Source organism: Ranitomeya imitator, chromosome 10 (genome assembly GCF_032444005.1).
Source record: "Ranitomeya imitator isolate aRanImi1 chromosome 10, aRanImi1.pri, whole genome shotgun sequence".
NCBI lineage: Eukaryota > Metazoa > Chordata > Amphibia > Anura > Dendrobatidae > Ranitomeya > Ranitomeya imitator.
Window position 1 is genome coordinate 118,205,093 of NC_091291.1, and position 18,762 is coordinate 118,223,854.

The window sequence follows — 18,762 nt, forward strand, 5'->3', positions numbered from 1 at the left end:
TGGTTAGCACCGTGTGGTGGCTCTGTGGTTAGCACCGTGTGGTGGCTCGGTGGTTAGCACCGTGTGGAGGCTCTGTGGTTAGCACCGTGTGGTGGCTCTGTGGTTAGCACCGTGTGGTGGCTCGGTGGTTAGCACCGTGTGGTGGCTCGGTGGTTAGCACCGTGTGGAGGCTCTGTGGTTAGCACCGTGTGGAGGCTCTGTGGTTAGCACTGTGTGGTGGCTCGGTGGTTAGCACCGTGTGGAGGCTCTGTGGTTAGCACTGTGTGGTGGCTCGGTGGTTAGCACTGTGTGGAGGCTCTGTGGTTAGCACTGTGTGGTGGCTCGGTGGTTAGCACCGTGTGGAGGCTCTGTGGTTAGCACCGTGTGGTGGCTCAGTGGTTAGCACTGTTGCTGTTCAGCGCTGGGGTCCTGGGTTCAAATCCCACCAAGGACAACATCTACAAGCAGTTTGTATGTTCTCCCCGTGTTTGCGTGGGTTTCCTCCAGGTTCTCCAGTTTCCTCCCACATTCCAAAGACATAGTGATAGGGAATCTAGATTGTGAGCCCCAATGGGGACAGTGATGGTGTCGGAGAAGCCTTAGGAGCGGAATGCCCTTATAATCTGAATTTCTTGAAAAGCTCCTCACTTGTGTCCTGTATTCTATGTATGTTCCTTATGTCTGACCGGCCGTCGTTCTCGTTCTGCAGGCAGCCGGGTTGACGTTGCTCGCATTAGGCGTTTACTCTGCCAAGAACGCCACTGGTGTAGCCGGACGCTACATAGAAGCACGCCTTGGAAAGCCTTCATTGGTCAGAGACACCTCTCGCATCACAGTCGTGGAGGCGGCCAAGCATCCAGTGAAGGTAAGTGGGGTTTAAGGTGGGGGTTACCAGTGTGAGACATGTAATGACTGACAGCCCGCTCTCCGGACCTACACGTCTCACACTGGTAACGCCCCCTTTCATTTATAATAAGCTCTCGAGGGGGAGTCTCAGGGAGATCTATGTCCACCCCATAGATCTTAACGGCTAATTTGCATATTAAGAAAAATGTGAATTACTCTGGAATAAAACCTCATATTGCAGATATCAAGGTCTCATTTTATTCAGCTTCCTAAGACCTGAGTTCCAGTACAGACGGCTTAGGGGGGCTGATCCTACTGACATACCCTGTACTATAGGAGACACGTCGCTATGTGATGATGTATAGATAGGAGACGATATATTGCAGTCGCCATATTTATAAGCGCTGTATGTATGTAACGCATATATCCACAGTAGTGGGTTTAACTATGGGAAGGTCCCATTATCCACACGTTCCGAATACTGAAGACGACATTAGCTGTATAGATAACTACTTCGTACTAAGTTAATTTACTTTTTTTATTATTATTAATAGGTCACGAAGCGCCTTTTCAGCAAAATTCAGGATGCCTTAGAAGGGGTCGTCCTTAGTGTAAGTACATCCTGGTATATTGAGCAGTGGGTAGCACTGAGGCTATTGGCCATTGGGGGGCAAAATTAGGTATTGATGAGGTCTTACAAATGTGATGCCCCGAGAGTGGACAACCCCCTATGTAAGAATTCGTTATAGTTTTCTCCCAGAGCTCAAAGCAATCCCTGCTGACTCAGTCCGGTGCCTGCTCCTGCCAAACTCCGTGCCAAGGGTCTCAGGAGCTCCCAATCAGTCATACCCACCCACCAGTTTAATTTCTCTATCGCCTTTCATTGGGGGACACAGGAACCATGGGTGTATGCTGCTGCCACTAGGAGGCTGACACTATGCAAATAAAAAGTTAGCTCCTCCTCGGCAGTGTACACCCCACCGACAGGAAGTAGGATCTTCCCCAGTTTAGCTTAGTGTCAGTAGGAGGTGGACACGGGTCTTTCATTAGACCCTTATCTACCTCAATGTGCGTCGTTTCCTTTCAGGTTTTTCCGGAGGGATACAGGGTGAACAGTCACACCTGTAGTCCCACTATGCGGACTATGAGTACGGCGTGTACTGCCACCCCGTATCCTCATAGATTCCTCTCCAGGACCAAGATCCTAGCACACAAGCGTGCTCAGAAGTCCGGTCCTGGCTCCGTCCCCCACCCACTCGCCCACCAGAGCCTGTCGGTCGGAGGAGACGAGGACGTCCATCAGCTCCGTGGACGTCTCATTCCTTCCAGGGTAGTACCGGCGGGGGATCTTTAGGTGAGTATTTTCCCGCCCCACCCTGTGGCTTCCCTGGATCCCAGAAATAAAAAAAAAAAAAAAAAATAAAAAATCCTATTTAGGGGGGTTTTCTGATGCGAATCGCATCTCTTTTCAGCCGCGCCACTTCCGTGGATGCGGCCTCCCTGTTCCGGCGCGGCTGCCTTTACGGACCACCGCGCCGCTTCTTGTCCAGGCACGCTATCTGCGTGGCCTTGCTCAGGGGGGGGACATTTCCGCCTCGGGTCCTGCAGGCTTCCTAGCCCCAGCTTCAGCGCGGTGGCTTCGGCCCTCAGTGGCTCCCCTGCTCCGGCCGCTGTTTGCGGCCGTTCATTTCTTTTCTGCGTGGTGGCTTTGCGTCGCATCGCTCTGGCCGCTATATGCGGCCGTTCTTTTCAGCGCGGCGGCTTCCCAGCCGCCACATCGCTTCGGCCCTCTCTGGCTTCCCTGCTCCGGCCGCTGTATGCGGCCGTTCATTTCTATTCAGCGCGGCGGCTTTGCCGGCCGCCGCATCGCTTCGGGCCCACTGCAGCTGCGTCCCTCTGGCCGCTTACAGTGCTGCTCATCCTCCCTCAGTGCGGCGGCTTGCCAGACCGCCACACCGCTTGGGACCTGCGGCTGCGCTACTCCCGCCGCTGTAGGCGGCCGCTCACCATCGCCTTCTGCGGCGCACGGTTCTCCGCTGCGGCCCTTCCATGCCGGTCACCGATCGCTAATTTAGGCCCCGGCTTCTGCCTGGGCCTACTTCCGGTGCCGGACTCCGCCCCCCTTCCTTGTTCGTCGGGCGGGCTTTTCTCCCGCCCGACAATTTCACTGAGAACCGCCTTTTCTCCTCCCACCGGCGCCATCTTGGGACTCCTGAACCACGAGTCCCCTCCTCCGGAACAAGAGAGTGAGATAGTACAGTGGTAAGGTGTGCAGGCTTGCAAACAGAGAGCTGTGAGTTCGAACCCCAGCAATGAAAGTTAATTTTAAGAAACGCAGATCGATCAAGATTACGGCAGCAGGCCTTACCACCCTCCTGCCTAAGGGTCTATTTCTCGCCGGAGGTCCATACCATCTAGCCGGACAGCTTCCTCCGGATTTCGTCTGCCGTAAGTAGCTCTGCACCGCAGACTGACACTCCGCTATGTCTGTCCTGCAGCAACCCGATTGTTCCCACCGCCCAGGATCCCCCAGCCGATCCGCCCCAGAGTGATACCTATCCCAGGCTGGGCCTCCTCTCTGTCTCAATCGGTGGCCAATTTAACAGGGGTGTCTCAAACCCTGGTTTCCGTGCTGGATCGGTTACCCCTGCAGACCCCCGCAGTAGCCACCGGGTCGCAGGAAGCTCCGTCCAAGCCTTCCAAGGCTAGCTGCAAAAGGTCCAGACAGGAACGCCGGTCTGAGTCCTCTTCTCGCTCCATCTCGCCACTCGGTCCTCCTCTGCGGTCGGCGTCCTCCCGATCCTCATCCGCTGAGTCAGGCGAGGCTTCTCTGATGCGCCTTCGGAGGATAATTTGTGGCTGGATTCGAACCAAATCGCTAACATGAGGGATATGGTTCAAAGCCTCATTGGAGCGACCAATCAGACCTGTGGCATCGAAGATTCCTCTACGAAACCCGCAGATCAGGCGGTTTCGTTTAGACGGTCTAAACTACCTCCCAAGGTATTTGCTCCTCATCCTGAATTCGAGGAGCTTCTGGCCAGAGAGAGCGAATTCGACCAGACGTTCTCAAAGAGACAAGCGTCTTGGAGTCTCATATCTCTTTCCTCCGGATCTCATTGCCAACCGGAATGAGAGGCGTTAGAGAACGACCTCTCCCCCTGTGGATCCGTCGACCGCTAGACTTGCCGCCAACACTGTCCTTACGCTGTCCGGTGGGCGGCTCTGAAAGATTCCATCGATAGGATCATGGAATCCTTCGTGAAGTCGGCCTTCGAAACTGCCGCATCATCCCAATGCCCGGCTTTGGCTTCCTCATGGGTTTCGAAGTCTGTATCTGAGGGGCTAAACAACTCCGTTGGGGCATTCAAGCTGGAGCTCCGTCAGGCCGGCTGGCGGAACTTGCCACCCAGATTACTCATGCCGGGGAATAATTTGTTCCCGGGACGTCGCGTCTTCTGCCGCACGGGCGCCCAGTAATGTCGTTGCCAGCTGTCGCACTGTTTGACTCAAGAGTCATCGAAGAAGTCCCTCACTAGCCTGCCTTTTCAAGGTTCACGTCCTTTCGGTTCCAAGCTGGACCAAATTATTAAGGACGCCACTGGTGGCACCAGTCCCCTTCTCCAGACCTCACCTACTTCCCCTTAGGCGGCTACTTTGGTCTTTTCGACCTTTCTCGTAGTTTGCGGCATCAGATTCTTCTTCGCAACTGCAGAGGCCACAAGAGAAGAAGGTTTTCTTCGGCTCACTCTTCCCTGGCGTGCCCGCTACTCCTAAGGTGGATTCTCTAGGTCCAGGACTGGAAGTTCCACTTAGGCATGACCCACGACTAGACCCCAGCCCGTTTCTCAGACTGGGCAACCGTCTCCTGTTCCTCAGGGACGTCTGGGTCTCCTCAGCAGAGGTCGCATGGGCCAGGGCACCTGTTCCCTCTAGACACAAAATCTTCTTTTCACGGTCCTGGGATCGTTTCCTTCAAATCCCAACCTACGAGAGACCCCGCTCTAGTCCCGGTTTTTCTTTACTGCCATTGTTTCCCTCCTTAAATCCGGAGTAATCGTTCCCGTCCCAGAACATGAACGGTTCACAGGCTTCTCTTCGAATCTTTTTGTACTGACAGAGAACGACAAGGGTCGTCCCAGTCCAGATCTCAATTTGCTGAACAAGAAGTTTCGTCGGAGACACTTCAGGACGATATCCCCTCGTTCAGTAATCGCTTCCATGGAGGCTCAGGAATTTCGGTTTCAGGCTCCCGAAAGTCTATCCATCTTTCCCGACATTCTAACTGTTGCGGGTGGCTCGTCAACAGGAAGAAGTTCCTTCTTGTTCAGCGCCTCGTATCTCCGGGCATGTTCTTCGACACTTGTCGGACCAGAGTCTTCCTTCCCGAAGACAAGATATCCCTCCTTTGTCAGGAAGTTCACTTGCTCCAGGGTTCTCGGCTCCCCTCCTTTCCGATGGGCCTTAAAGGCCCTAAGGAGGTTGGTTGCAACATCGGAAGCAATTTTCCCTTCGCCCATTTCATTCAAGACTTCTTCAGCAGGCTGTTCTATCACAGGGGACAGGTCTGTCTTCTCCCTGCATCGTCCGATCCGGTTTTCTCCCGGGTCAAATGGTTCCTCGACTGGTGGCCGAGGTCACTTCTCTTATCCCAGAGTAGATCCTTCTCAGCATATCCTTCCTTCCAGTTCCCTGGCAGGTGGTGACGACGGGCGCCAGCCCGCTCGGCGGAGGCGCGGGGCTTTGTCTCCTGTTCTTTCAGGGTTGTCGGTCGGCGCAGGAGTCCTCTTTGCCGATCAGTGTTCTCGAGTTCCGGATCATCTTTCCGTCTTGCCTTCACTGGGTAAGGATTCTCAGCAGCCTGCCAATTCGAACCCAGACAGACAATGACACAGCAGTGGCATACGTCTACCACCAGGGGTGGACTCGGCGTTCTCTGGCCTCGGCCGAGATTCCAGGATCCTCCTTTGGACAGAGGCAACGGTCCTGGTGAGCTCCGCAGTGCATGTCCCCGGCGTGGACATTTAGGCCGCCGACTTCCTCGGCTTCGAGGGCCTCGCGGCAGGGGAATGGTACTTCAGGAGGTTTCCCGTCGGATTGCTCTTCGATGGGGGACTCCAAAGGTGGACCTCATGGCGTCCCGATTGAACAGGAGGTCCCTCGGGTCGGCCCAGGGTCCCGTGATCCCCTCACAGTGGTGTTGACATTTTGGCCATTCCTTGGTCGCAGTTCCTGCTCCCCTATCGGTTCCCACCCCTTCCATTGCTTTCCAAGCTGTCGAAAAAGATCAAGGCGGGATGGGTGCCGGTCATTCTGATCGTCCCGGATTGACCCTGGAGGTCTTGGTTTGCAGACATCGTCTATCTTCTCGCGGACACCCCTGGTGCCTTCCAAACAGACCCGATCTGCTGTCTCAGGGTCCGATCTGCCACCCGAATTATCGGTCGCTCAGTTTAACGGCGTGGATGTGGACTCCACTGTTTTTAAGAGTGTCCGGCCTTTCGGCCCGGATGAGTCACACTATAATCCAGGCTAGGAAGCCTTCGTCTTCTTCCAGGATCTACTATTGTACCTGGAAGGCTTACTTTCGCTGATGCGAGTCCAACCGCTTTTCACCTATGTCCCTTTTCCCTGCCTTCCATTTGGTTTTCCTTCAGGCAGGACTGGATTCGGGCTTCGCTCTCAGTTCTCAAAAGGGCCAGGTTCCTGCGCTCTTCTTCCCTTTAAGAAGACTTTATCTCCTCAGCCACAGGTTAAGACTTTCCTTCAAGGAGTAGTCCACGCTGTCCCTCCGTTCAGGGCCTCTGTGGATTCATGGGATTTAAAGGTTGTGTTGGTTGTTCTTAGGGGTTCCCCCCTTTGAGCCTCTCAGGGAGTTTTCCCTGTCAGTTCTATCTCGGAAGGTGGCTTTTCTCAGGTCCATCTCTTCGATCCGCCGCGTTTTTGAGTTGACGGCCATTTCCTGCCGTCCTCCTTTCTTGATATTTCCACCAGGATAAGGTGGTCCCAGGCCTCCGCCTTCCTTCCTTTCTCGAGGTGGTTTTCATCTTTCCACCTCAACGAGGACTTCGTTCTACCTTCCTTTTGTCCAGCTCCGACTCATCCTCTGGAGCGATCGTTGAACAGGCTGGACCTCGTCAGGGCAGTGAGGATCTCCCTGGCTAGCACGGCCGCTTTCCGAAAGATGGATTCTCTTTTCGCCATCCCTGATGGCGTGCGTAGAGGCCTGCCGGCTTCCAAGGCGACGATTGCTCACTCGATCGGAATGGCAATTTTGGAAGCTTACCGGGTCAAGCACAGAGGGCCCCCTCCTGAGATGATGGCTCACTCTACCCGGGCAGTCAGCGCTTCCAGTGCGGTACGTCACAGGGCTTTCGCCGACGGCTTTGCAAAGCGGCAACCTGGTCTTCCATCCACACGTTTCGCCGAACTACGGCGGACTCCAGCCTGGGCAGAAGGATCCTGCAGGCAGCAGTGGTGAGTCCTCTGGCCTGATGGAAGTCTGTTTTTTCCCACCCCAGGGACTGCTTTGGGACGTCCCATGGTTCCTGTGTCCCCCAATGAAAGGCGATAGAGAAAACAGGATTTTTGGTTGCTTACCGTAAAATCTGTTTCTCGGAGCCTTCATTGGGGGACACAGCACCCTCCCAAGTTGAACAGCTCTGTTTACTGTCTACGTTTGAGTTCTTTGAACACTCTGAGTGTTTGAAGCTGTTAATCTGTGAAGCGCCATGGATTTTGTTGGCGCTATATAAAGTTTATTATTATATTATCCTTCTCTTTTACACGTTGCTTCTCCTACTGCTTTCTCACTAACTGAAGATCCTACTTCCTGTCGGTGGGGTGTACACTGCAGAGGAGGAGCTAACTTTTTATTTGCATAGTGTCAGCCTCCTAGTGGCAGCAGCATACACCCATGGTTCCTGTGTCCCCCAATGAAGGCTCCGAGAAACAGATTTTACGGTAAGCAACCAAAAATCCTGTTATTCATCACCTATTCATTGGGTAAATGATAAATGTGAACCTGCGCATTAAATAACAAAGTAATAAAAACGACTACCCGGGGCAGCAATTTGTCTAGCATTTCGCCATTTGCTCGCTTCTCGTTCCCCCTGATCCCGGACCCTTGCACTGAGGTCGTCCTTGTGTTATGTGCTAAACCGATTAATTGGATGAGCGAGTCCTTCCGGCCCCTCTAACAAGCCCCCGTCTCGGTAAGCCCTGCCATAAAACAAGCTGGCGTTTATCTTGTGAAGTGGTCTGCGCCTGCTATTGATCGAGCCATAAAGACGGGCGCCGTCCCCTTCTGCCAGTTAATGGTCACCCGTCTATGGACGCATCCTTAGGCGCGGAGTGATCTATTTCTCTTTATGTTTTCAGCCCAAACTGGAAGAGCGAGTAAGAGATATTGCGATTGCCACAAGGAACACGAAGCAGAACAAAGGACTGTACAGGAATATATTAATGTACGGTCCTCCTGGGACGGGGAAGACGCTGTTTGCCAAGGTAAAGCAGCCACTTTCCTAATGGACTGCAACATAGTTGGATTATCGAAGATAGTTACCCGACTGGCTGGAAAAGATTATTTTTCAAAAGAATTGTCCAGATATAAAAATTCCCTGAATCAGTAAGTTATGCATCTTATCAATATGCGTTTCCCCTGATCTTCAGCTACAAACTCTGATACCAGGAGGTCCTTGTCCATAAATGAGGTCCTTGCTTTAAATGGGTACTGCCCTCTCCAAGATCCCATCCCAATATGCAGTAGGTGTAGTAATAATATTAGCAAACCCCTCCAATTAGAATATGTAGTACAGTTCTTCTGATAAGCTACGGTATGTCACTTCCCCGTGTGCAGGGCATTGCAGTAGCTTAAGTATCCATGGTTACGATCATTATCACAATATGAATGATTGTAACCCTGGATTCCTAATCTTCGGCAATGCCTTGCACATGGGGGAAATGACAGAGCTTATCAGAAGAACTATACAACATTTCTAATTGGCGGTATTTGCTAGTATTATTTTTTTTTTACCTACTACATATTGAGATAGGATCTTGGAGATGGCAGTACCCATTTAAAGCAATGGCTATAAAAGTAAATGACGTCCTATAAAATCGGTGAAGAGCAAGTGCAGGGGGAATAGTCAGAAACCGGGAAATGATGCAGCGAAGGGGTTAAGCCTCTGTGGTTTTTGGTCGTCTGCTCCACAGCGGATCATTTTCCTGTGTTGTGTCCGTGTGATCCTGGAGCTGCCGCCATCGGTCTATGGGCTGACAATGCGGAGCCAAGTTTACAGCCATCCCCGGCCGCGGTACCCTGTCATGTGACCGGATTGCTGTGTTTGGTTCACCAGTGTGATGTCTTGGGTTTATTTTATTTTATTCTTTTTTTTTAAGAAACTCGCCATGCATTCCGGAATGGATTACGCCATCATGACCGGTGGGGATGTCGCCCCCATGGGGCGGGACGGAGTTACTGCAATGCATAAAGTTTTTGACTGGGCCAACACCAGCAAGAGAGGGTGAGGGATGTACAATGCTGTATGCAAACACTATGGGGAAAAAAGTATCGGCACCCCCTCCGCACTCAGTGATCCCGATCTGTATCTTTACGGGGTCACTGAATTAGAGACCCACACGCCATGATTAATACGTGTGACCCAGCACTTGTGTCTTCATAGTGTTTTTGATTAAAATATGACTAATTGTGAATAGCGATGTGCGGTTCTCTGCATGAATGTGATTTATCAGATGCCCTGTATATATGGGCAGACATTGTATAAGACAGATGGAAGAAAATGGACTTTTGGGGTTGATCTAGTCGGACAATAGCGGTAAATGAATGAGATTTTCCCTATAATTCTTCTCTTGTTTTTCAGACTCTTGTTGTTTGTGGATGAAGCTGACGCTTTCTTGAGGAAGAGGGCCACGGTATGTAATCACTCATGGGCCACTAACCCCTAATCTGCAGGTCATATAATGGCGTCTTAGATAGTACAGGGACGTATGAGCTATTCTGCTCGGACAGCGTCACCGTCGCATTGAGCCAAGGCCTCCAGTAAGACTTAAAGGGACAGAATGACTGACCAAACCAAGAACAGGCGCTCGGTGCACCCTTGGTGTGGCCAAACGTTTCCCTTCCATCTATCTCCTCCGTTCTCTGGCTCTGTGTGTACGAGGTCCTAAGGAGAGAGCGTGAAGGTGGACGTGTTCTCCAAGATTGCAGTAGTCTCAGCACGTTGCTTTTGGCATAGATCTGCGCCAAATAATGGGGCATGTCTTTAAGTTTTGGCTTATTTTTATGATTTGTCTTGGGTACCTCCAAGTAGTTTACCCGCAACTGGGTCATGTCTGTGGAGGTCACGAGGGAGCGATCTCTAGAAATTTCTGTATCTCTGGTCCTTAATTTGAGACGGCCTGATATAACAGTTTTTGTCTGGCGCTCTCCCTTAAAGATGCATCATACTCCTTAGATGCCGACTTCCTCCATCGACAGTCAGGATCAGGCATGTTAAAATCCAGCATGCCTGATCTCTCCTGACGTTCCTCTGGGTATGGATCTCTGCCATCATACAAGGATCCAAAGAAGACCACCCCAGGATCATACGTCGGACCCTCAGATCTTATACTAGACAGTGTATACATTTGCCCGGAGTTTTCCTTTTTAATTATTGATCTTGCTTTCGGCACATTCCTTTGCAAAACGTATGCAAGTAACACATAAGTGAGGGCACGGTGTGGAAATGTGAGCTTCTTGGCTCAGCGAGGAGAGGTGTCATGGCAGAATACGACATACTGCCATTCCCGGCCCACGTAGAGCGCGAAGATCTGCAGAGTTAATGTGTGAGAGTAACGAGGGACCCAGGCATGAGCCAGCTGATTGAGCGCTCCAGCCGGGCCGTTATACAAGGCTGGATAGCAGGCATCACCGGTTAATAAAGACAGATGTGATTGGACAGCTGCCTCCTCTGCTTTATTTTACAGGAGAAAATCAGTGAGGATCTGAGAGCGACACTAAATGCTTTCCTGTACAGGACCGGGGAGCAGAGTAACAAGTGAGTCCTGTCTGTCCCCACTCAAATTTCTTATTTAAGGGTTAATTCACATCAGTCCAAGATTGTTATAACGCCACGTTTTCCTGCATTGACACTTGCTCCGAAGCCACGATCCAGCGATACATCAATACTTGCTACCTCTATACGTTCACACAGTGAATCCGCAGCGGAAATTTTCTGCAGCACCTTTAGTGCAGATTTGCTTGCAGCTCCTTTTCTGCAGATTGGGTACAATCATAAATAAAAAGATACACATGTAATATATTTTACGTTCTCTGGTGCTCTCCTGGTAACGGTTCCCTTCCACTGGTTTCTGGATCTCGGCCTCCAGTAATAATGTCTGTGGTTGACTCCAGCAGCCGCATGAAACGACAGATCATGTATTTTTCATTTTTCTCCAATAATTGGTCATTATTGCACATTTTTTATTTTCCCATCGAAGGGTTAAATCCGCACCTTAAATTGACACGCTGCGGTTTTCAACATTTTCTGGCTAGGATTTTTTTTTTTTTGTCAGTTGGAATATCCGCAGCTGTTTTCATTATGCACAAGTGCGCCAGATGTTGTCAGCCGCACCTCGCGTTTTTGGGTGCGTGGGATATTCCGCAAGTGACTTGTAAATGGTTAATGGAGCCTGTCTGCGCTGCCGCTGCCTGCGGAGTAGATTAATGTCTTGTGATAAAGACTTTTTGTTCTGTAATGAGCAACGCTAATGGTCCGGCTTGTTAAAATGACATGTGCACAGTGTGGGAGGGGAAATACACAGGACAAATAAAAACCTGCCCGATCCAACGCTGCCGATTTTCTTGGTCTGATGAGATGCATTTCTTATGAGATTTTTGGAAAGTTTTGGGGTCTCTTTAGGTCGGGTGATATGTGCAATGATACAGACTGTCATTAACCTATTATACTCAGGCAGCCGTCCTAATACTTATATATAATCCTGGAGTAGTCCTCAAGCTCTGCCCCGAGATCCCAAGCAACAATGTGGCTTCTGACAATAATGCCCAATTATTGGAGATGACCTGCTGCTTCGGACAGAAGAACACATGTGCGATTATGGTATAGACAGCGCAGCTTTTCGGTGGCGGTATACAGTACTGAAGATGCTTTTTGTAACCTATACATCAAGCAAAGGGTCTTAGCGCAATGTGAACAGGGCCGCACTCTGGTAATATGATGTGATAACCTGTGTCCATTTCTCCCTCCAGATTCATGTTGGTGCTGGCCAGTAACCAGCCGGAACAGTTTGACTGGGCCATCAATGATCGAATAGACGAGATCGTCAACTTTGCTCTCCCGGGACTGGAGGAAAGAGAGCGCTTGGTCCGTCTGTACTTCGATAAATATGTCCTACAGCCTGCAAGCGAGGGGAAGCAGTAAGTCCGCTTTGGTGGTACTTGTATTCTCATCATGAATGAAACCATGAAAGATCAAACAAAACCTGTGCCCGATTCAGGCCCGTGTCCCACTATGGGCTGAGGACAACAACAGTCTGTGTCCCACTATGGACTTGGCCCCTTAATGGGCCGCGTATCCACTATGGACTTGGCCCCATAATGGGCCGCATACCCACTATAGACTTGGCCCCATAATGGGCCGCATACCCATTATAGACTTGGCCCCATAATGGGCCGCGTACCCACTAAGGACTTGGCCCCATAATGGGCCGCGTACCCACTAAGGACTTGGCTCCATAATAAGCAGCATACCCACTATAGACTTGGCCCCATAATGGGCCGCGTACCTACTAAGGACTTAGCCCCATAATGGGCCGTGTACCCACTAAGGACTTGGCCCCATAATGGGCCACGTACCCACTATGGACTTGGCCCCATAATGGGCCGCGTACCCACTATGGACTTGGCCCCATAATGGGCCGCGTACCCACTATGGACTTGGCCCCATAATGGGCCGCGTACCCACTAAGGACTTGGCCCCATAATGGGCCACGTACCCACTATAGACTTGGCCCCATAATGGGCGGCGTACCCACTATGGACTTGGCCCCATAATGGGCCGCATACCCACTATGGGCTTGGCCCCATAATGGGCCGCATATCCACTATAGACTTGGCCCCATAATGGGCCGCGTACCCACTATGAAATTGGGCCCATATAGATATAGATCATATCCAAAAAAATCTTTTCTGTGATGCCCAAGTGGTTCAAAGGCAGATTTTCCTTTTCACAGGGCCCCCCCCATCATGTACTGCTGCTTATTATTATTGTTGTTTATTTTTTTATTGGGCTCATTACACCCAAGTGTTTATCGGATCCGTCATATCCCATCTAAATTCTTGTTCATGGCAGTTTCCGGCCTTCTCCCGGTTCAGTTTCTGCCTCGAGTCTTTTAGAATGGATATGTAACGTAGGTGGTCAGTAAATGAGGGGCTTCGTGTGATCAGATGGCGGTGTGAGGGCGGTGGTCCCGCTATGCATTAGCTCTGTATAGGAGCCATTGTCCTGCGTGCTCCATTAGTCCATGTCTCCGAGCTGTTACAATCTGGTTTCATTATTTTGTTTAGACGGCTGAAAGTTGCACAGTTTGACTACGGGAAGAAGTGCTCCGAGCTGGCGAAAATCACCCAAGGCATGTCTGGCCGAGAGATCTCCAAGCTGGGTGTTGCCTGGCAGGTACGTTGGCTTTTTTTGAGGGGGGGGGCCTTGGTGTGTAATAGACCTTTTTAGAAGCAATGACCTTTTTTTTTTTTTTTTTTTTTTTTTTTTAAATAAATTGATATATAGTACAAATTCTAGTTGCGGGAGGTGCGATATTACCGCTGGGGGTGCTCGGCCGTGGAGATGGGTCACCTGCAACTCTCAGATTCATCCAGGGTGTTCCAATATGGAGTTTGTTAGATCAACTGTTGTTCATTAATTTCTGAATATCTCTTTATAAAGGTCGGCGTTAAACTTTTACTTTTAAGGACGTATAAATTCCCTCCTTCCTTTTATAGAGTCCTGAAATTAAAAGGTTTCTCCAGAACAATTTGTTAAACAATTTTTTTTATTGTGAGCGTAAAAACTAACACGTTCGGTAAGGAGTTACTATCTGCTTGCTCTACCCGGCACGGAGCGGTCAGTTCTCAGCTCCTGCTGGCAATTCAACAGCGCTGTCGTCATGCTGATTGATAGCCAGATCTCCGCAGGTAGGCAGCGGGGAGCCAGCTGTCCATCAGCATAACATCAGCCATCTATGTATGAGTTATACATCGTCCCGGCCAGTTGGCGCGGCCTCACTCAATACAAGTATGTGGGGCAAGGCTGCGCCCACTGGACAGGCTCTGGCCCGGGGGTATGTATTACACGTACATACCCTCCAGTCCCGGCTCAGAAACCAGCCAATCCGCACAGAGCGTGATCTGGGGGGATTCATAAGCCTAAATAATTCCGAAAAAAGTATGCGACACTCGCCATGGCAGCTTGAGTGAAAAGTCCTTTATTTCATGACTTTCATCTTACATGGTAAGGTGCAGAGGGGTGCGGGGAGAAAGGACGACGGCCATTTCGTGTTACCACACTTCAATGGGTCCAGGTTGATCCACCATTTTCCAAGGCCTATTCGATACAGGGCAGGAGCGGACTGTGTTATACAGACAGCACCTGCCTCTAACGGCAGTGATCAGAACCACCTCTAAACCTTTAAGAAAGACCATAAATAAAAAGCATATTTGAGGTCGCTGCTAGTGATGAGCGAACGTGCTGGGATAAGGTGTTATCTGAGCATGCTCGGATGCTAACCAAGTGACTTAGACGTGATCGAATAATATGTTCGAGTCTCCACAGCTGAGTGTCTCGCTGCTGTTCAACAGCCAAAACACATTCAGGGATTACCTAACAAACCGGCAATCCCTGCGCGTGCTGCAACTGTTGAACCGCCGCGAGACATGCAGCCGTGAGGACTCGAACATATTTCTTTATCGCCTCTCATTGGGGGACACAGGAACCATGGGTGTATGCTGCTGCCACTAGGAGGCTGACACTATGCAAATAAAAAAATTAGCTCCTCCTCTGCAGTGTACACCCCACCGACTGGCATTAAACTCTTCAGTTTAGTAGGAGGTGGACACGGGTCTTTCATTAGACCCTTATCTACCTCAATGTGCGTCGTTTCTTTTCAGGTTTTTTTTTCCGGATGGGATACAGGGTGAGCAGTCACACCTGTAGTCCCACAAGCGGACTATGAGTACGGCGTGTACTGCCACCCCGTATCCTCATAGATCCCTCAGCAGGACCAAGAGCCTGGCACACAAGCGTGCTCAGAAGTCCGGTCCTGGCCCGTCCCCCACCCACTCGCCTACCAGAGCCTGTCGGTCGGAGGAGACGAGGACGTCCATCAGCAGCTCCTATGGACGTCTGATACCTTCTCAAGGTTAGTAGCAGACGACGTGGGATTTTACTAGGTGAGTATTTCTAAAGGGGTTCCCAGGACTCAGCGCGGGGTCATCGCTGCATTTGCAGCACTTTCCCCGTTCCCTGCGCGGTGGCTCTTTCTGACGTGGCGTTTTTTTCTGTCAGCCGCGCTACCTTTCCATGCCCCACCGCGTTCCTCCAGCGGTCGCCGTTCTTCCTTCAGGCCCCGGCCTCCCGGGGCCTGCTTGCGGCACACTCCTGCCTGCAGCTTTTCCCTCAGCGGTCGCTGGCTCCTAATTTAGGCCCCGGCCTTTCCCGGGGCCCACTTGCGGCGTACCAGCTGCCCTCAGCGTTCCCCCTCAGCGTTCTATGCGGCGGCTCCTCAGGCGTCGCTCACCTCCACAGCCAGCTGGGGCCTACTCCGGCGACTCTTCACCGGCGGCAGCGCTCCCTCTCTTAAATGCGGCGGCTGCCGCGCCGCTCTGCTGGGCAGCGTCTGCGCCGCCGGGATCTTCTCTCCGGTCACCGGCTCCTAATTTAGGCCCCGGCTTTTCCGGGGCCTACTCCGGCGACTCTTATCCGGCGGCAGCGCTCTCTCTTTCATGCGGCGGCCACAGCGCCGCTCTGCCGGGCAGTGTCTGCGCCGCGGGGGTTCTTCTCAGCGGGCACCGGCTTCTAATATAGGCCCCGGCTTTTCCCGGGGCCTACTTCCGGTGCCGCGCTCCGCCCACTTCCTTCTTCATCGGGCGGGCTTTTCTCCCGCCCGACATACTGTGCCTGCTCATCGGCGCCCCCCTGTCTGGCTCCGCCCCCTTCCTCCAGGGACAGCGTCTGTGTGTGCTCACCGCTTCTTAGCTGCAGGAGCTCACGCAGCGCGCCCCACACCTTCGCCACTGCATCCTCCGTGGGCACAGAATCCAGCACCTCAGGGCAGGAGTTCTCCACCGGCAAGTGGGACATCTTCCAGGACGGGTCCGTGAGTAGCTGCACTGCAGACTGACACCCCCCTCTGCCCCACTGTCCCCTAACCCACTGGCATCTTCAGGGACCTCTCAAAATGTCTACATCTAAAGGGGGCCGCTCTCGCCCCCCTACTTCTTCTTCTGCCTTAGTCACGTACTTTGCTTGTTCGTCCTGTAACAGCAAACTTCCCTCAGGTCAGTCCTCCCCGCTGTGTCAGTCCTGCAGCAACCCGATTGTTCCCACTGCCCAGGATCCCCCGGCTGTTCCGCCCGAGAGTGATCCCCCCCATCCCAGGCTGGGGCCGCCTCTCTGTCACAATCGGTGGCCGATTTAACACGGGTATCTCAAACCCTGGTGTCCGCGCTTGATCGGTTACCCCTGCAGACCCCGGCCGTAGCCAGCGGGTCACAGGAACCGCCGCCAGAGCTCTCCTTGATAAGCCACAAAAGGTCCAGACAGGAACATCGGTCTGAGTCCTCTTCGCGCTCCATCTCGCCGCTCGGCCCTCCCCCGCGGTTGGTGTCCCACCGATCCTCCTCCCCTGAGTCAGGCGAGGCATTATCTGATGCGGCTTCGGAGGATATTTCGGAGCTGGATCCTAACCAAATCGCCACCATGAGTGAGACAGTCCAGAACCTCATTGGGGCAATAAACCAAACCTGTGGCATCAAGGATCCCTCTACGGAACCCGCAGATCAGGCGGTTTCGTTTAGACGGGCCAAATCACCTTCAAAATTTTTCGCTCCTCATCCTGAATTCGAGGAAATCTTGTCCAGAGAGAGAGAGAACCCCACTAGGCGTTTTCAGAGGGGAAAACGCCTGGGTGTGTTATATCCTTTTCCTCCAGAACTTACCGCCAATTGGACGGCCTCTCCCTCGGTGGATCCCCCTGTTTCCAGGCTGTCCACCAACACGGTGCTTCCTCTGTCCGGCGGAGCATCTCTGAAGGATTCTAACGATAGAGTTATAGAATCCTTCGCGAAATCTGCTTTTGAAGCGGCTTCAGCGGCTCTATGTCCAGCTTTTGCGTCCACTTGGGCTTCAAAATCCATCTCAAAATGGGCCAAGGATCTTCGGCGAGGTATCCTGGATGGGGCGCCTCCCGCGCAATTAGCGGAACTTGCCAACCAGATTTCCCACGCTGGTGAATACCTGGTTTCCGCCTCCCTGGATGTCGCGTCTTGTGCGGCTCAAGCTTCCAGCAATGCCGTTGCCATCCGCCGGACCGTTTGGCTCAAGGCCTGGCAGGCGGACTTGTCCTCCAAAAAGTCCCTCACTAGTCTGCCCTTCCAGGGCTCTCGTCTCTTTGGTTCCCAGCTGGACCAAATAATTAAGGACGCCACCGGGGGTACAAGTTCTCTTCTCCCCCAGGCTAAGCCTCGTCGCCCTCCTCCTAGACGACAGTTTCGTTCTTTTCGGCCTTTTCGTCGCTTTGCTGCGTCAAACTCCTTTTCCCAGCAGCAACAGAGGCCACAGGCACGTCAAGAGAAGAAGGCGGTGTCCTTTAGGCCCACTCCGTCCTGGCGTCCTCGCTTCTCCCAGGGTAGATCCTCCAGGCCCAGGACTGGAATATCCACCTCGGCATGACTCTCAGCAAGACTCCAGCCCGACTCCCAGATTGGGCGGCCGTCTTCTCCTTTTCAGGGACGTCTGGGTTTCCGCAGTAGAGGATGCATGGGTCAGGGAAGTTGTATCCTCGGGATACAAGATAGAGTTCGCTTCCCGATCTCGGGATCGTTTCTTCCAATCCCGTCCTCCAAGAGATCCCGCTCTAGTTCCGGGCTTCTTCTCAGCCATCGCTTCTCTGCTCAAATCCGGGGTAATCGTTCCCGTCCCAGAAAAAGAACGCTTCACGGGTTTCTACTCGAATCTTTTTGTGGTACCGAAAAAAGACGGCAAGGTTCGTCCCATTCTGGACCTCAAATTGCTGAACAGGAGAGTTCGCCTGAGACACTTCAGGATGGAATCCCTTCGTTCAGTAATTGCTTCCATGGAGGCTCAGGAGTTTCTATGCTCAATAGATATCCAGGACGCCTACCTCCATGTCCCGATATTTCCCGGACATCACCGTTTCCTGCGCTTCGCAGTGCAACGAGATCATTTTCAGTTCGTCGCCCTGCCGTTCGGTCTCGCAACCGCGCCAAGGGTGTTCACGAAGATCATGGCGGCGCTGATGGCCATCTTGAGAGTCAGAGGCTTGGTCCTATTTCCATATCTCGACGACATCCTCATCAAGGCTCCGTCCTTTGCTCAGGCCCACGAAAGCCTGTCCATTGTTCTCGACACCTTAGCCCGTTTCGGGTGGCTGGTCAACCGGAAGAAGTCCTGCCTTATTCCTTCTCAGCGCATCATCTTTCTGGGCATGCTTTTCGACACTCGTCAGAGCAGAGTCTTCCTTCCCAAAGACAAGAGATCCACTCTTTGTCGGGACATACGCTCGCTCCAGGGTCCTCGGCCTCCCTCCCTCCGTTCGGCCATGAAGGTTCTGGGGAGGATGGTAGCTACATTGGAAGCGATTCCCTTCGCCCAATTCCATTCGCGCCCCCTTCAGCAAGCCATT

General features: G+C 52.2%; 1 protein-coding gene across 1 annotated transcript in view; it reads left to right on the plus strand.

Annotated features, from left to right (window-relative positions):
- The window catches only part of LOC138652065 (ATPase family AAA domain-containing protein 3-A), a 136,810-nt gene that overhangs the window by 102,419 nt on the left and 15,629 nt on the right, over nt 1-18,762 (plus strand). Inside the window, exons 8-15 of the mRNA XM_069742787.1 lie at nt 689-844; nt 1,380-1,436; nt 8,206-8,331; nt 9,226-9,350; nt 9,708-9,759; nt 10,813-10,883; nt 12,095-12,262; nt 13,412-13,520. Of these exons, the coding sequence (XP_069598888.1) occupies nt 689-844; nt 1,380-1,436; nt 8,206-8,331; nt 9,226-9,350; nt 9,708-9,759; nt 10,813-10,883; nt 12,095-12,262; nt 13,412-13,520 (864 nt within the window). The remainder of the gene's footprint in view (nt 1-688; nt 845-1,379; nt 1,437-8,205; nt 8,332-9,225; nt 9,351-9,707; nt 9,760-10,812; nt 10,884-12,094; nt 12,263-13,411; nt 13,521-18,762) is intronic.